This window comes from Python bivittatus, unplaced genomic scaffold (genome assembly GCF_059951505.1).
Source record: "Python bivittatus isolate LINGU-HERP-01145 unplaced genomic scaffold, Pbiv_v1 ctg000020_np1212, whole genome shotgun sequence".
Lineage (NCBI taxonomy): Eukaryota > Metazoa > Chordata > Lepidosauria > Squamata > Pythonidae > Python > Python bivittatus.
The window spans coordinates 57755729-57773271 of record NW_028277030.1 but is presented as its reverse complement, the minus strand read 5'-3'; the positions used below and the strand labels follow the sequence as shown (position 1 = coordinate 57773271).

At 35.9% G+C, this 17543-nt stretch overlaps 1 protein-coding gene across 2 annotated transcripts in view; it reads left to right on the top strand.

Moving 5' to 3' along the window:
• The window catches only part of ATG5 (autophagy related 5), a 43910-nt gene extending 28929 nt beyond the window's left edge, over positions 1–14981 (top strand). For both annotated transcript variants that reach the window (XM_025164896.2, XM_007425422.4), the window contains exons 7-8: positions 6198–6315; positions 13139–14981. In XM_025164896.2, coding sequence (XP_025020664.1) covers positions 6198–6315; positions 13139–13275 — 255 coding nt within the window. In that variant the 3' untranslated portion in view covers positions 13276–14981. The remainder of the gene's footprint in view (positions 1–6197; positions 6316–13138) is intronic.
• The last annotated feature ends 2562 nt before the right edge of the window (positions 14982–17543 follow it).

The following is a 17543-nucleotide window of genomic DNA, read 5'->3' as shown; positions in this document are numbered from 1 at the left end:
TTCAAACTCCTTAAGAGAGGGCTAGGTGAAATGGCTATTGGATCTGCAGCTGGTTGTAAGCATATGGTCCTTAATGGTTCCTCATCAAACTGGAGCGAGGTAGTGAATGAGATGCTATGGAATTTGGTAATGGGCTACACCTCAACACTTTTATTTATGATTTGAATGACAAGTTGGAAGAAATGCTTATCTGATTTCAGTGAGAGAAGACTGAAACAACATTCAAAGTGATCATGATAAATTAGAAAATCGTATAAACATAAGAGTTGAAATTTAAAAAACTGGTTTTAAAGTTCTTCACTTTTAATAAGGAAACTAATTGCCCATGTGTAGGATAAGAATACCTAGCTTAGTGGTAATATGCATGAATAATAGTCATAGGCTGAATAGGATCTTTCATATGCAGATGGGCCACTTCTGCAGATATTCCTTTAATCTCCATTTTTTAAAAAAAGTAATTTTGCATGCCCTGTTGTCTGGTATGTTACCAGAGAGAAATTGAGAAATTTATTTATTTAAAATATTTATACCTCATTTTTATTTTTTTTTAAATCTTAAACTGGATTGTGATAAAACCAGTTAAAATAATTTACAACACACATTAAACATACATTATAAATATAAAATATACAATTAAGGTATAAAATAACAAAACAAGAAAAGGAGCAGCAATAGAAGTTTAAAATAGCAGCAACATTATTAAAAGACCTGGGAAGGGGAAAAAAGGGTCTGTGCTTGGCACCAAAAAGATTACCAAGATGGTAGCTGGAGAGAACATTCCAAACTCAGGGTAGAGGCCTGTTTCTGGGTAATCTCCTGCCATACCTCAGCCTGGAAGGGGCGCCTCTGAAAATGATCTTAAGGCACAAAAATGAACATATGAAAAGGACCATGCTTGGGATACTGTGGTCCCAAGCCATAAAGAGCTTTCTGGATTAAAATCACCATCTTGAATTGGTTCCAGAAGTGAACTGGGAACAGATGAAGATCATCAAGTAATGGCATTGCTCTGTTCGAGATCTTACTCTTGTTGCAGCATTTTATTCTAACTTGAAGTTTCCAGTCTGTCTTCAAGGACAATCCTATGCATCATGTATTGCAATAATTTCATGTTACCAGAGCAAGCAGTATTGTTGTAGTGCTGCCTCTGTTCCACTAGAGCTGTAGCCACACTTGTTGGACTTTAGGATTCAGCTTCAGTTTGTTGGCTTTCGTCAAGTCCATTACTGTCGGCAGGCGTTACTTCAGAGTTTCACTGCCTCACCTTGAGCCGGTGAAAAAAAGGTCAAGTTGAGCATCATCAGCATACTGATGACATTTTACATGTCCAGATGATCTCATCAACTTTATATAAAAGGTAAAAATCATGAGGGCTGAAATCAGAATGCAAAATGCCACAGCATAAATGCCATGATGTTGAGCAAAACTCCCCAGCATATGAGGGGAATCACTGTAAAGATGTTTTATCCACAGCCTTCCCAAAAAGATACCATGCTTGTTGGCACTGAAAGCTGCTGAGAGAGCTATGTTGGAAGGTGGGAGAAACAGACAGGAACTTTACACACTCACACAGAGTTCTTTATTTAATATATACACTAGTTAGTATATATAGTGGTCTTAGCTTAACAAGCTATACTTACACAGTTCTATAGAGACAATTTCAAATGGAGTCTTGTCTGTTTCACTTCTTCCACATTCAGCTTCTATCCCGAAGAGGGAAAAATAACTCTTTTTAGGCATCTTGGATTCCAGCACCTTTGTCAAACTGTACTTGCTGACTTTCTCTGAAAACTGCAGTCCTTTCCACTAGCAGATTTCTCTCTTAGGTCCTGCTTGCTCCTGCTGGGTTTCCAACTACAGATTCTTCCTCCTTGAAACATGCAGTATTGCTAGTTCACACTGTACAAAATCAACTCCAGGAATGCCCAACAACCTTCTCCTCTAATACTTAATGCTTCTGCCCTTTTATATGTTTATAGCTATAATGCAAGTGTTTAATTAGGTATGAAACTTTTGGGTGTCTGTGTGACACTGAGCCTGATTTTTGCCCATGGGAAAACCCCATTAATCATGAGACCATTGCATCATTCCAACTCTATCAGGGCAGCTCCCCCGCCATAATCCAGGAGAATCAACACAGTGCACTCCCCATCTCTCCTGCAAAGTTCATTCAACAGGACAACCAAGACCAAAATCCTATTTGCAGCTGATCTAGTAAATTTGTTTCATCCAAGAGTATCTGCATATGATTAGCTATCACAAGCTCAAGCCCATTACCCAAGATATGCCTGTTGGACACTGGCTTATAGTTATTTAGGTTGAGTTATCTGGTCTAATTACTGTATGTTTTTCTCAGGAGTGGTCTCTTTCTAATGTGGTTGGGACCATTCGTCCTTGTACAGAGGAATTTGAAACCTCCTTAACCCAGCTTTAACACAGCTGAGCATCTGCTTCCAGATGTAATAACCCATAAGGTAAATCTGTGGTTGGCCAAACTTGCTGAAGCACTTTGTCCTGTCTTTGGGCTTTGAAACCTGGAACTCTTCCCAAGAAATCTGAGCAGGCAGTGCCTTGCCCTATTGTACCCATTGAACTACTGGTACAACAGAGTCTGATGATGATGCATTTATTTATTAAATTTGTATGCCACCCATCTCCCCCAACAGGTGACTCAGGGTGGCTCAAAATTAAAACCCACAAACAATTTAAAAATATACAATTAAAATTGATTAATCAATTAAAAGGTCAAGCTATACAGCAAACCCTATACATAAAGAACTAAAAACAGTCAGGATGATGGGGGGGCAGAATCAATTACCCCACAAGCCACTTCCATCGATGCGAGCCCCCATCTGGCCCCCAGGACATCTGGCATAGCCAGGATTTCAGGCTCTTCCTGAAGGCCATGAGAGTGGGGGCACATCGCACCTCAGGGTGATCACTTTTGTCCTTAAACAGTCCCAAGTCTCTCAGAAAATCTCTGCTGGGCAGCAGTGAAAAGACTCAGTTGCTTCTTTTGCTTTAGGGTACATTTGATAATGAGCTCTTATTTGTGTTCACTCAGATTCAGAGTGAGTTTTCTTCCCCCTGAATTCTAGTTATCTCACAACTTGCTTTTTTGCCATTAGATAAGATGTATGTCAAGCCTCTGAGTCATGGGAGATGGCGCTAATGAGTGAGCATGTCGGTTGTCCCAGTCTTCTCTGTATTCTACAGGGCAGCCAAATCATCAAGATACAACAACCATACTAATTGGAAAATCCCGCAGAGTCTCTGGCGGCAGATCATTCTAATAGGTTCCCCCATCCCTATAGAGAGTAATAATTCCTGTGAGCCTTAATCTTAACAGGAAGTGATGTAATCATGACAGGGGAAGAGATCTAAATTCTCCATTTTCAGACTACCATCATACTGCTTAGTGGAACAAACCAAATCCAGAGTGTGACTGTATTGGGCCAGTGACACGTTGAGACAGATCTATGGTTCTAATGGTAGCCATGAAATCCTGAGCAGCCCCAACTAAGGCAGTTGTGACATGGATGTTGAAATCCCTCAAAACTACACTCCAGAAGTCAGTACCAATTCCAAGATACATACTTTATTTGCCACATTTCTGTGCCAGCCACTTCCAAATGATGATGGGTGGCTTTACAAACTAAAAGCACAAATACATAAAATGATACCCAGAATAAAATAAAATAGGCATATCAAGGGAAACCATAAAAAATGCAAGATATCTACACTTCCTCCACCACTAAAGGAAGACCCACCCAGACCACCTAGCCCCAGACCTGGGGAAACAACTAGGTTCTTAAGATTGCTTAAAGGCAGTCTAGATGGGGGCCATGCAGATCACTGGGAGTGGGAGTGGATGTTGAGTTAACCTCTTCCAGCTTAGATAAAAAAAAGTTATTGGGCAGAGCAATAGGTGGTACACTATCATCATCCCTAGTCTGCCCCAAGTACCCAAACTAGTAAGTGTGTGTATTCTCTAAGCTAACTTGTATGCCTAACATTAAGTTGACTCTTGGAAGATGTGTCTGGCATGTCTTTTGGTCAGAGACGTGTTCTGGCAAGAAGGAAGTTGGGTTTTCCTTTCTGTAAATAAAGAATACACTCTTAATACATCTTTAATTCATCTTAAATAGCATTAAGTAGACCCATTTTGTAAGGACTTGATAGTTGCTCATTTGCTCGTTTGAAAAGCTTGGAATCAAACTTAAACCAAAGGGCAACAATGTTGAAATGTTGTTGCTGTTGGGTATTTTATTTATTTAGAAGCAACACAATAAGTGCTCATAATCTGAGATTTTGGTACACTGAGGAAATAATGTAAGAGGAACTTCAGTTTTTATATGGCTAAAATGACATGTGGAAATCATAAGGGTTATTGTGTGGGTTTAACATGTAAGGCAATTTGCTGTGGTTTAAATACAATTAGGAAATCCATTCTTTTATGTAGATGTAAAGACTAGTAAGTCTGTTGGCTTTCATTTCTTAAGAATTATAATTTGTGGTTTATGTTTTTTTCTGTTATGATTACATCCTGTATAAATTGTTTGGCTTATACATATTGTTTAAAAGCCAGAGAACCAGTGTTCTTAGGAAGAAGACTGTAATATTTAGTCAACTTACCTATGGAAGAAGTTATTATGTAATGGTACATGTTACTTTGAAATAACATTAGGGTGTTTTGTTTTGTTTTTAATTTACTGTATCTGGCTGAAGACTGAACTTTGCCTCTTTGATATTAGCTTTCAAAATAGATCAAGGCTCTTTTGTTAGGAGGCTTCAAAACAAGTAAAACCCTCGCACTTCTCACACTAAATTTGTGAAGCTATTTTTTATTTGATGCTCCAGCTTTCCATTTTCAGGACTCTTAAGGTACTATCGGACAAAAACAATGACCTCCTGTCAAAAATAATACATATCTGATACCTAAAATAATTGTCAAGCAACTCAAAGATGTGGCCGAGTGCCCTGACTCGTTATACAACAAAAGAGTAAAAAGCTAGTAACAACTCCAAGGGAGGCTTTCCACTGGAGATATGTATCAACCAAGATTCAATTCAAATTTGTTACATGATTTGAAGAATTGAGTTGATATAAATCATTAATTTGTATTAAAAATCTAATCTTGGAACCACTTCAGTATTATCTAGTATGATTTGGCATATCAATGTATTGCACATTTGTGTTTGGATAATTTCACTGAATTGCCTTTCATTCAAAGCTTCACACAACCATTTCCCTAACTTTTTTTTTTTAATCAAACCATCTTAGGTCTTTTCTGTCAGTCAGATGTATTCATACTAAATAGATGGTCCCTTATATCAATAGCTTTCAAACTTTTGTGGAGATGACTTTTTGTTCCCTTAGTCCCTTGTGGCCACTTGAGACCTCAGAACCCAGTTTGAAAAACCCCACTATAGATAATCAGGCCTTATATCACTTATGGCTTTAAAAGTTAAAAGAGCACCTTCAAATTGCATTAAAAAACAAACAAACTGGTGCAGATCTTTCAGCATAGGCATAATACAATCCCTATATCATGAACCAGTCAGCAATATAGCTACTATATTCTACAATTATCAAAACTTCTGGATGCTCTTCAAAGATATCCTCATATCAAGTTTGTTGATTTTTAAGTATTATGCAACTAAGGCATGGGTAACTGTCGCCAAATTCAATATTGTATGATATGTCGTTGCTAGATTACCTCAGGACCAGAATAAAGTTAATGTTGGAAAATTTCTTAAAACTACAGTCTTCTCCATCTCTCTTCCTCCACCCCCTCCCAACTGTTAAATGAAACATATTTCATATTTAAAATTTCCATCTGATCACCAAACAATTGTCTGGAAATTGCAGTAGATATTGATATTAAAGATTATGGTGTGGCTTAGCATGTCTAGATCATATGGAAACTTCATGAAGGTGAGGTTTTGAGGTGTTTTCCTAACCATAACTATATAATTATATAACTATAATCAAAGTGCCTAACCTGCAGAGGCACTTTGATTATACAATTTTGCAGTATTTTTTATTTAAAAAATTATTTCAAATAGTATATTTTAATAAAAGAAAGCATATGCTATGTGAAATGTTTTATTTATTTTACCCCTCATGCTCCTGTGAGATAATTATATGCAGCTATTCTAGTTATGTTTTTACTAACATTAACAATTTATTGCTAGACAACAACGGAGCGACCTTTTATACAGAAGCTATTCCGTCCTGTTGCCGTAGATGGACAGCTACATACACTGGGTGATCTCCTAAAAGAAGTTTGTCCTGCTGCAATTAACCCTGAAGGTACTCTGCTAAAAGTTATAATGGAATATGTTTTCTTGCTTGTAGAGTGAGGCTTGGGAAAGATTTTTTGGGTTGTTTTTTTTTTAACCACCTCTTGGTCTGTTGCAGTGTTAATCTTAACCTTTGAAGTGAAGCCAAAACAGAATGAAATATAGACAGTAAATAGCAGCAGCAATAAGATTGGATTTTGGGTTTTTAATTGGGCAAGGATAGAGCTTTCTGTGTTTGGTAAGATCAGAATAAATTGTTTGCTTAATTTGCAGGTTTCATAATTTTGTTGTGATGACTAGGGATGAGGGAACAAATCATGTTCAGGAGGAAGTCTAGCAACAACTAAAGAATACTTTATTTATATTTTAGTACCTTACTTTGTCTAGAATCAGTTGATTCAAACTATTTTGCATTTATGAACTGTACAACAGTTTTCTTAAGTGGAACTCAGAGATGGAATGTTTCAGCCATTGTTGACATGGGTGGGGGGAGAAGAGTGTTTCGCTGATTTTCCTTTGTACCCCTGAAAATATGTTCCTAAAGTTTCAGGGACATTTTGAAATGGTATGTACATGTGTTGGGGGATTACAGGAGGAATAAACAGCAGTAGCTTGTGGTTGTCTATGAATACAAAGAATGCCTAAGACCCAAGTATATTCCTGAAATAGCATTAATTAATTTTCAGATTAATATCCTATAATACAATTCAAAATTTGTCATACAATCCACAACCTCTTGTGCATAATTTTGTATACCTGATTCAAGGATGAAGTGTGATGACTTGCTATTAGTGTATGATAGTTTTGCTATTAGCTGGATTATTTTATTTTATTTTATTTAACAAATGTATGGAAGCACAACCAAGAAAAAAGAAAGAAAATAAATAGAAAACAGATTTACAAGATATATAAAACTGAATGAGGATTTTGGAAATAGCATTAATTAGTGCTGTGTACAAAGGCAGTTTATATCAATTTATCACTTTAAAATTACTATTAAAATCAAATCAATATTTGGTAATTAACAGAGACAGCCAATGTAATCATCAGTCAGAACAAACAATAGGAGTTTCCATCTAATCTGAGAAAGCCTGACATTATTATAACAAGTCAGGCAAAATCTAGTATTTTAAAAAGGCTTATGTTAGGAGAGACCCAAACTCTGGATGTGGTACAAGTCTGTGTGCAGAATTATAATCCATAAATGTTTTCCAGGTTAAATTAAATTCAGTATCAGACTTGTTTTTTAAACACACAATTATTTTTTACATTGATGTGTACTCCCATCATTTAGTCTACCATTCTTTTGAGTATATGGCATTGGTTCTGTATGTGGTAAAAGCTGCTGGGATACTTTGTTTCTTGTAAATTACAGATAATTCTTTAAGAGTTAACAAACTTTAGCTGGCAACCATAGTTCCCTTAGCTATCATTAAGTCATTCTATATTCCAGTTCTCTCTTCTAGCTTGGAGCTTGATGTGGGGGACAGATTTTTCCTTTCATTGTTTTTTTTTTAAAGTTTTTTATTTTTTACAGCAAACACAAACATACATAAACAAACAAGAACATAAAAAACATAAAAACCATCTTCCATCTTAAACCGTGTGTCAGCCAGTTACCAATCATTTGTGCCATCCTTTCATAGTCTTCACTCACCATTTATATAGATTCTCATGTTATCTATCCAACGTATATTTATATATTTATCAGTTATCAATTATTAAACATTTGTGACTAGTCTATCTATAACACCAGCTTTCATTATAAGATTTGTATCATTTTTGTCCATTGATTATATATATATATATATAGTAATTTATATCAGTTTATCGAGTTTCTATTATAGAATTTCCTAATCTATTACATTACTGTATCTTTTTGTCCAACCATTGATAAAACAAATCCCGTATCATATAAAATTGTTTGTCTTCTTGCTCTCTAATTTCAAATGTCAATTTACTCATCTCAGCACATTCCATAATTTTCTTAATAACTTCCTCCTGCATAGGTACTTTTTCATTCTTCCAATTCTTAGCAAAAACAATTCTAGCCGCTGTCAAAACATTTACAATCAGATATTTCAATTCTTTACTGTATGTTTCCGGTATAATTCCCAGTAAAAATGTCTCTGGTTTAAAGTCTATGTGTTGTTTTGTCATTTTTTCCAACCATGTGCGGATTTTAATCCAATATCTTTTGGCTTCGGAATATGTCCGCCACATATGGTAATATGAGCCGGGTATCTGATGACACTTCCAACATTTATCGGACTTGTTCTTACACATTCTCGCGATCCTCGCTGGGGGTAAATGCCACCTGTAAAACATCTTATACAAGTTTTCTTTATATGCAGTTGACATTGTCATTTTATAGTTTTGAGACCATAGTTTTTGCCACTTCTCTAAATCAATTCCATATCCAAAATTTTTCCCCCATGCAATCATTGTTTCTTTGACCTGTTCTTCCTCCATTTTAAATTCTAGTAAATGTCCATAAAGTTTTTTAATCACCTTTTCATCAGTACCCATCAAAATTTTATCTAGAACAGTCAGCTTATCATAAATACCTTCTGCTTTAAAATCTTTATCAAATCTAGATTGTATTTGCAAATATGAAAACCAATTCATTTTTATACCTTGTTCTTCCAACGCTTGCATAGTTTTAAGTTCACCCTTTTCATTCAATATCTCAGTATATCTAACTGTTTGTTCCTTTTTATATGTTATTGGATAAGAGAAGGCTTCAATAGTGGATATCCATCATGGAACTTTTAAATAATACTGTCTTCTTGTCTTCTCCTGATTTTTCCTTTCATTGTTGTACTTTCTAAGATGTCCAACAAGAACCCAAGGGTTCCTCATAATGTTACTGCTGGGGAACATAAAGGTCCTTTCCTATAATTGTTCCATACTGCTGAGATTTGCAGAACTCCAAAATACAATATAGGTTATAAGGCCAAACTCTTTCTTCTTATGAACTGTAAAGTGGATGGGGTTTGGTCATGTTGCACTTGCCAGAGGGCTATGGAACACTTCCTGTGAATTGCTTGGGTAGTAAATAGGAAAAAGAAAATGCCTTGCCACAGGCTGACATGATTTAAAGTAATTATGGTGAGCTTTTCCTGTGGTTTCTGTGCTCATGAGTCAAGGTCCTCAGCCTGAAATGAAATGAACTCAGCAGCAAAGTATTCTTCATTTCGGTATTGCTGCTATTTTTTATTTTATTTATTTATTTTGCTTTATATTCTGAACATAACTGTTTGACTGTGTCTACCTTTATTCAGCAATTAAGTATCTTACATTTTACAGTAATGATTGGCATCCACCCAAAATTAGCTTTGGGTGGTATGAGGCTTGGTATCACTTGGTGTCAGTTGAGTGCAAGCATGGGGAGAACTATTTGGGTTTGTATTATTAGTATGAATAATGCTTTCCTTCTGTTTGTGATCATAGGATAAAAGCTATCAAGGCTGGTATATGCACATTTTTACTGCTACATCATATAGTGTGTTCTTAAGATTGAGATCTCATTCCCCAGGAAGTGTTTTTGCCTAAGATTAATTGCCCTTTTAAAGTCAGTGTTTGATGTATTCTCTCTGGCTGGCCATATCCTGACTCAGTTAACCCGCTGTGACCTGACCCCACTGACTGTCACCAACATGGCCAAGACAGACTTCTTTTAGCATGTTATATGCTGGACAGACAGAGGCTCTTCACAGAGTAGGTTCAAGTAGGTGGATTTTTTAGTAATCCACGGAAAAGAAAGATGTGTTTGAACAGATTGCAAACTTTTGAAAATATCTAAATGGCTCTTCATCTAGCTGCCAGCTGAAATAATTAAAAATAGGAGTGTGTAGTAAGAAATTGGCTAGAATATTGGAAGGCTGGATTATAAAGGAGAACTGTAATCAAACTTTCCAGCAATTACGCATCTCCCTGTTTTGGTGTACAAATATATATACATTTCATTGTGCATTACTTTTATTTATGTGAGTTTCTTGAATTACCTAGATCTAGTATAGGATACTTAATAAGGTTAAGAATTTATGCTTAAAATTAGTTCAAATATCAGTTATTACCACTAGCAGTCTAGTCTCTTTAATGCATTGTTAAAAATCTTAATCAGGATTGTTGCACACATTATGAGTGTGAACATTTGGAAAATAATAAGCTCTTGCTTAGTTAATGAAAGTAAGGTGTTTCTAATACAATAGCATAAAGTGACTTTATTGTATAATGTACTTGGATTCTGCTTTAATATTTTGTCATAGGACATAAAAATGTGTTGAGGAAAAGATGAGTTGGCTTGACAAGTTATTGCCATTGGAATGAACACACCCTTTCCTCAATGTGTTTTTCAAGTAGGAGAACATTTGAGAGTGGCTAAACGTTTTAATATTTATAGATGGTGTTATGCTGAATATGCATTTCCAGCATTTATTCAGGGCAGAGTTACCCTCTTCCTCTAACTCACTGTAACAGTTAAAAATACAGAAGTTAAAAACATGGCACTGCTTATTAGAGCAATTAAGAGATGCCAAAAAAGAAACAAAACAACTCTTAAAACAACAGCACATTCATTGGAAGCAGATTAAAATAAAGTTTTAATAGCTTTTCAGTTAGTTAAATATCATTAAATCAGGCCTAACTCCTCACTGCTGTATGGAACAATACTGACTATCTGGACATATCCCCAGAGATCATCTGTAGCTTTTCTGGGGACATTCAGGGATTTCCTTGATCCCATCCATCCACTTTATATTGCCTTACCCCTTCTGCTTCTCTTAGCCTTGCCGAACATAGTCATTTTTTCCTTGTTGATTGTCTACTTGCTGCATATGCCCAGAATATGTGAGTTACTGCTTCCTGATCATCACTTTATGGGAGCAGTCTTTATTATCCAGGCTGAATCAGTCCATGGTACTCTTAGCAACCATCTCCAAATCCATAATTTGAGGGCACCTATCTTATTTCTCTTGTTGTTTGTCAGTGTCAGCTTTTACAAGCATATGTTATCTTGAGAAAAAAATGGCCTTGACTATTCTGATCTTTGTTATACAAATATCCTTATCCCCCATGATCTTGTCTAAATTTGTCTTTGCTTTCCTTCTAGAATTAATCTCTTGTTTACATCTCCAGCACACTGTCCATGTTCATCTGTTCTTGAGCCCAAGAAAATAAAATTATCTGCAATTTTTGCTTCATTGCTATTAACTGCGAGTTCACTAAGCTTGCTGGTTGGCATTGTCTTAGTCTTCTTAATATTTAATATTAACCCAGATTTTTCACTTTCCATTTTTACTTTCATAATGAGCTCTTCTAAGTTTTCTTTAGAAGTGGTATCGTTTGCTTATTTCTAATTGTTGGTGTTTTGACCTCCAATTTTGATTCAGTCCGCCATTCTGATAATATAATTGCTTTATAAGTTAAACAAATATGAGGAAAATATACATACTTATCTCACTCTCATTTCTTATTGTGAACTATTCTGTTTCCCCAAATTCAGTTCTTATACTAGCTTCTTGTTCATGTAAAGTTTCCTTAGAAGAATAATCCTGTTTTCTGGTGTACTGCTCAGCCCTAATAAAGAATATGTTCTGGCATGATCTACACAGTCAGAGACCTTGCCATAGTTAATAAATCAAAAATAAATTTATCTCATTCTCACTGTTACAATCCTTCATTACCTATCAGATCTTATACGTCTCTTTCTTTTCTGAGACCCGCATTTAACATTTATCCCTTTATAACTCTTTAAAAATTTATAAAAGTGGGGCCAGGAATATCTCCTTTTTAAAGAATTTTATAAATAAGGGGAGGAGGAGAATCACCACTGAATAACTGTTTTGGAAAAGCCCGAGCAGTTTTGTGAGGTATAGGCTTTCAGCTATCTTCTTGCACCTCTAGAATCTTGGCTTTGATATTTTGACGGAGGGGAGGTATTGTCCTTTAAATGTCTACATGTGAGGTCTTTAAATATCAATATTCCTTCTCCAAACTCTTTTCAAGGCTTTAGAGGGTCTCCTGAAATAATGGGGACACTCTTGTTTGCCCGTCAGTCATGTTAATAATACTATTAAGGTTTGAGTAGCTATTTCTGCCACACAGAAGTGTTTAATAAAATTGCATTTCAGACTTTTGATGAAAGTGCCCAAAATTGTTAATCTTTCCCATAAACTGTCTCCAATTATCATCCTGAAACTGTACACTTTATTTACTCAGGAGCACCTCTACAATATGTATGTAGGTGTACAGATTACTCAGAGTCTGTTTACAGCTTCACCCCAATTAACAAAGACACTTTCATTCCCCCATATCATTTTGAAAACATTTTTAAAAAATCATCCCCAGAAAGCAGACGTATACAAATTCCATTTTTGAAAGACCCCAAGCACTGTGGTAAATTCTGCTCTTTTGCTAAACACGTTAATAAAAATTAACTGTTTTTATTTAAATTTAAATTATCCTTGCAACTTTCATTTGGAAATTTGGTAGGCTTCATTTTGAAGCCCTGTTTTTAAGACTATTATATTTCGCTTCCATGTGCTTAATAAGAGACAAGTTAGTGTATTAAGACTACAGTGGTTTAAAAAAAATAACAGCAGCTTCTTGATAGTGTTATGAAACTTCATTTAATAGAACTTTCCAAGTATCTTTAAAAAATCATTTGAACAGTAGCAAGATAATAATCAGTAACGACAAAGCAAGGATTCTGTAGAATTTCACCATGAAACTGAGTAGTGTATGCTTCTAGCATAGGTGTTGTTTCTTTTTAAATCTGACAAATGTTTGATTAGCAGCTTCTCTCTCTCTCCCCCCCCCCTGTGAATTAGATGGTGAAAAGAAGACTCAAGTGGTGATTCATGGAATAGAACCAATGTTGGAGACACCAATACAGTGGCTAAGTGAACATATGAGTTACCCTGATAACTTTCTACACATCAGTGTTATTCCACTATCTGCAGATTAAAGTGTCATCATGTTTGTCTGAGGATCAGCCTTTGATGGGGACAGCAAAATGTACAGCTAAGTACAATCAGGCTTGGTGAGGATGACCTGACCAGAAATCTTTGCCCCTGCAAGCTGAACAGGAAGAAGGATCCTTCATGTGATAAGAGCAGTTGAGCTGGCCGATTTTTGCATTAGCCATTTTTTCTCCACTGTTGTCATTAACTTTGAATGTGACACATGAAGGCTACTGCAAGTCTTCTATTTCTCTAATGATAAATATGAAGTGGAGAGCATGAGGAATAAGTGGAAATATGTGCCACTTTGTATTTCTTATTAATCAATAAAAAGGGGTATTTTCCAAAGTTGCAATGACTTGCCTTTAAAATTAAAATCTGGTTTATTTTAGAAAATTAGATGAATATTCTATTAAAATGAATATGCAGTATCTCTTTAGAAAAAGATGGCATGCTGAACTCCTTTCTCTGGGATTTCATATACAGAGTTTCTTTCAAATTTTATACTTGGCAACTGAATTTTTAAACAACCACATATTTTGTATTCTACAAATTACATTAGTGATCCTAAACACATTACTAGCATTAGTAATCTTACTGGCATTAGTATGCCTTAGTTCAAAGTAATACTGGTAAGTTTCTTGCATAATTTATATGTACTATGACACTGGATATGCTCAGCTGCTAGATGGTAGGAGGATTGGGTTCTCTTTCAGCAGAATAGCACCACAGAGGGAAGGTTTTTTCCTTTTTCTCCAGCAGTTTCCTGTGCAGCCCACTGCCTGCTTTGGCGAGCCAAAGAACTAGATTTGGTATCAGTCAGGATGAATGTAGGGAGGAGGAGGAGGGGAAGTCCTATTGTATGACCAGATGTCCAGTCACATGGCACTGAGTAGAGACCCTAATTTACTGGACCGTATAAACTTTTTTTTTAAATTCCCGAAATGTATTGGTTTCAGTTAAGGGGTTTCATATGCAGCAAAACAGTTTGAAAAATATGATTCCTTCTAAATAGTTTGTAAGAGATTTTTGGGAGTTTCAAGGGTTGGATTTTCTCAACTCCCAAAGAAGTAATGGGGTAGACAGCACTAATAACTTTTCAGATGAGCCCAAGCTCCAGTGAGAGTCAAGTGCAGGAGTCCTTCTGCGTCCAGCCGTACCCTTCTGCCAGCTTGGGACAACTTTAGCACATTAGTTCTGGGCATCTAACATAAAACAAGGCGGATAGATCAAATAATATTCTCATACAGAATCAACATTAAAAAAGCCTCCCAAGATCAAATTTGTTCTTAAATTTTGATGCCACAAAAGGACTTTTTTTTTAATTTGTGTCCTGTGCCTCTAGGCTTATTGGAGTTTGGGATTTATTTTTATAATTAGTGATTTAAAATTCTATTTGGAAGTATTAGAGATTCCTTCATACTTTTGGCCAATACTTGTTCCAGAACTTTTCAGAAGCAGCTGAAAGTCTTGCTACTAGATATACTTGTTGACTATAATGGAGACTTACCAATAGTTGCAATTGCCCCCTTTGTTCCACTAGTAAATAAGAGAAGTAATGTTTGGTAATATGAATGTATACTGAATTCTTACCTTGTATCATCTTCTAAATAAGATTTTTTTTGAGGCCATTAGCTATTATAAAATGTATAAAGTTTTCTTGAAATAAAGTTTGCCATTTCCTTCTCAGAATTGTTTGCTTTTTAAGTATTTAACCTGTGTATAAAATATTAAAATAATAGTTTAGTCACAACTGAAACTGAACCATGATGCTAAAATGACTTCATGGTGTTGAAGTATTACTTAAGTATTCTGTTCAGACATCAACCTGATTTGCACACCCACAATACTTCAGATAACTGAAAGAACAATGTACTTTTTCCTGTATTTTGGAAATGCTTGTGTGTGATTCTTAAACACAGAGTGATGTCTAGCTTTGTGCACATGTGGTTTGCTCAAACATTCTCTACTTGCACCTACACGTGCAGAACAGAGAAGAAATCATCTGTTCTGCTGATACAGAGTCCACAATAAGAACATTGGCTTGTAACTCTCTGATATTCCTCTGCTGATAGAAACCTTCATGATCAGTAGAACCAGGAGGGAGATCTGTTGGTGATTCTTCCTCCTTCCTGCAACTATTCATAAATGCCCAAATCTGTTGCCAGCTTCATAGTCTTATGGAAGGTGGCATGTGAGGTTACAGGGGGAGTTGCTGAGTTGGCTTATTCCTTGTGCAGCTAATAGTCTCTTTTCATTAAAGACGTATCAGCATGAATCAGTTGCTTAATTCAAAATGAGCATAATGCCTTTCACTCTTACATTTATGAGCAGCATGAACATGCATGCACGGTCCAATTTTCATTATTATTTATTCCTAGAATTCAAATTACCAGTTCATGGGCATTTTCCTCCAGTATATGCAGTTTACACTAACAGACAAATAGGCATAATTAAGACATATTTTTCATAAGGTTATTAAAGATTATATAAAACAGATTGACTAATACAAAAACGTAATATAAAAATGTATTAAAAGAAAAAATAATAATAATTAAAACATTCTTAATCACATTTTAATAACCACACTTTAGAACAGCATTTCTCAACCTCAGCCACTTTAAGGTGTGCTGACTTCAACTCCCAGAATTCTCCAGCTAACATGCTGGCTGGGGAATTCTGGGAGTTGAAGTTCACACCTTAAAGTGGCTGAGGTTGAGAAACACTGCTTTAGAATATGAATGGGAACTTGCAGCACCGGCCTCAAGCAGTCTGGAGCTCAGAAATAATGTAGGGTGACATCAGTTCCGCAGTCAAAGCCAGGAAGGAACAACTAATGGACTGTTTTTGCCCCTGGAACCCCCAAGATTCTGCTGCTGAAATTCAGACAGAAACTGCAAAATGATGTGCAGTTTTTGGCTGGAAACAAGTACTGTAAGCTTCTGGTAAACTTAATTAATCTGATTAATGGTGATTCTTTTTTTTTTTAAAGATATATTCAAATAGGGGGACAGACCAAAAATGTCATCCTTATCCCCATAGATGCTGATATATCACTGCCAAACCTTCTACAGTCTCAGTTCCTTTTTTTTTTTTTAGTGTAATTGTTAGCTTTTAAAACACTGCACATCCTGCCCTAACTCTTGATTTTAGAGTGAAAATCATGGCAATCATGGGTACAGATTGTTGCCCTTCATTTTTCATTTGCTCTGCATTTCCATTTTTATGGTTCCTAATTGTGGCTTGATGATTACTTTATCCACTGAATCATACTGTCAATTGTCTCAATTAGTATACTATAGTCCACTCTTCCACATGTTGGCTGGGGCTGATGGAGCCTTTGGTCCAGTGAATCTAGCAGTCTCCCCTGCAAGTATTAGTAGGTCCAATGGTCACCTTTTTCAAAATTAGCCAAGGCTGGTTATGTGTTAGCAGCAGCTGTGATTTAAAATAATACACCATAATTAAAGGCTGTTATTAAAAAAACAGAAAAGTTCCATTATAAGAAAATGTAATTCTTATTCTGTAATTTAAAAAAAAATACTAGCTCAATGACATTTATCAGACCATTGTCTAGGGTGCAGCTCTTTCTCCTGTCTCCCAAGGTCATTTCTTTCCATTCAGACAGTTCTTTTTATCAACATAACATGAGTATCTTCAGGTGGACAAATTACCTTTGTGATGCTTTCTCATGTATGTTTGTATGAATGATTGAGGAAAATGGTCAAGTCAATTCTCTAACTGAAAATAGTGGAAACAAATTTTTCCAATAGCTGTACTTATTCATACAGGGTTGTTTTAGATTCCTTAAGAACTAGACAATTAGTGAGACTTGTTCTTGATCAGAGAGGTGGCTGCCCTACTTGCAATCAGTTCAAGAATTTCCTGGTATTGTGGAAGATGTCAAACAGTCAGCTTTTTGCTTTTTAGTACATTTGGAATTACTCAAGGCTAAATACATTAATTAATTTCAAGGTAATCTGTGAAGAACTTGATTGCATCAGAAGTGCCCAATCTGCAGAATGTAATGTACCTGTAATGGTATGTGGAAATGACCTTGGGAGACAGGAGAAAGAGCTGCAGCCTAGACAATGGTCTGATAAATGAAATTTGAGTCTGAAGGAGGAGGGGTGGAGAAAGCATCTTAGAAGAGACCCTCCCTAGTTTTTGGGAGAGTAAAAGTAACGGATGGTAGGAGTACTTGCAAGATTGATGTTAGCCCTTCAAGGTAGTCCAGGCAAGAAGCACAACCATGAGTATTAACACTTTATTG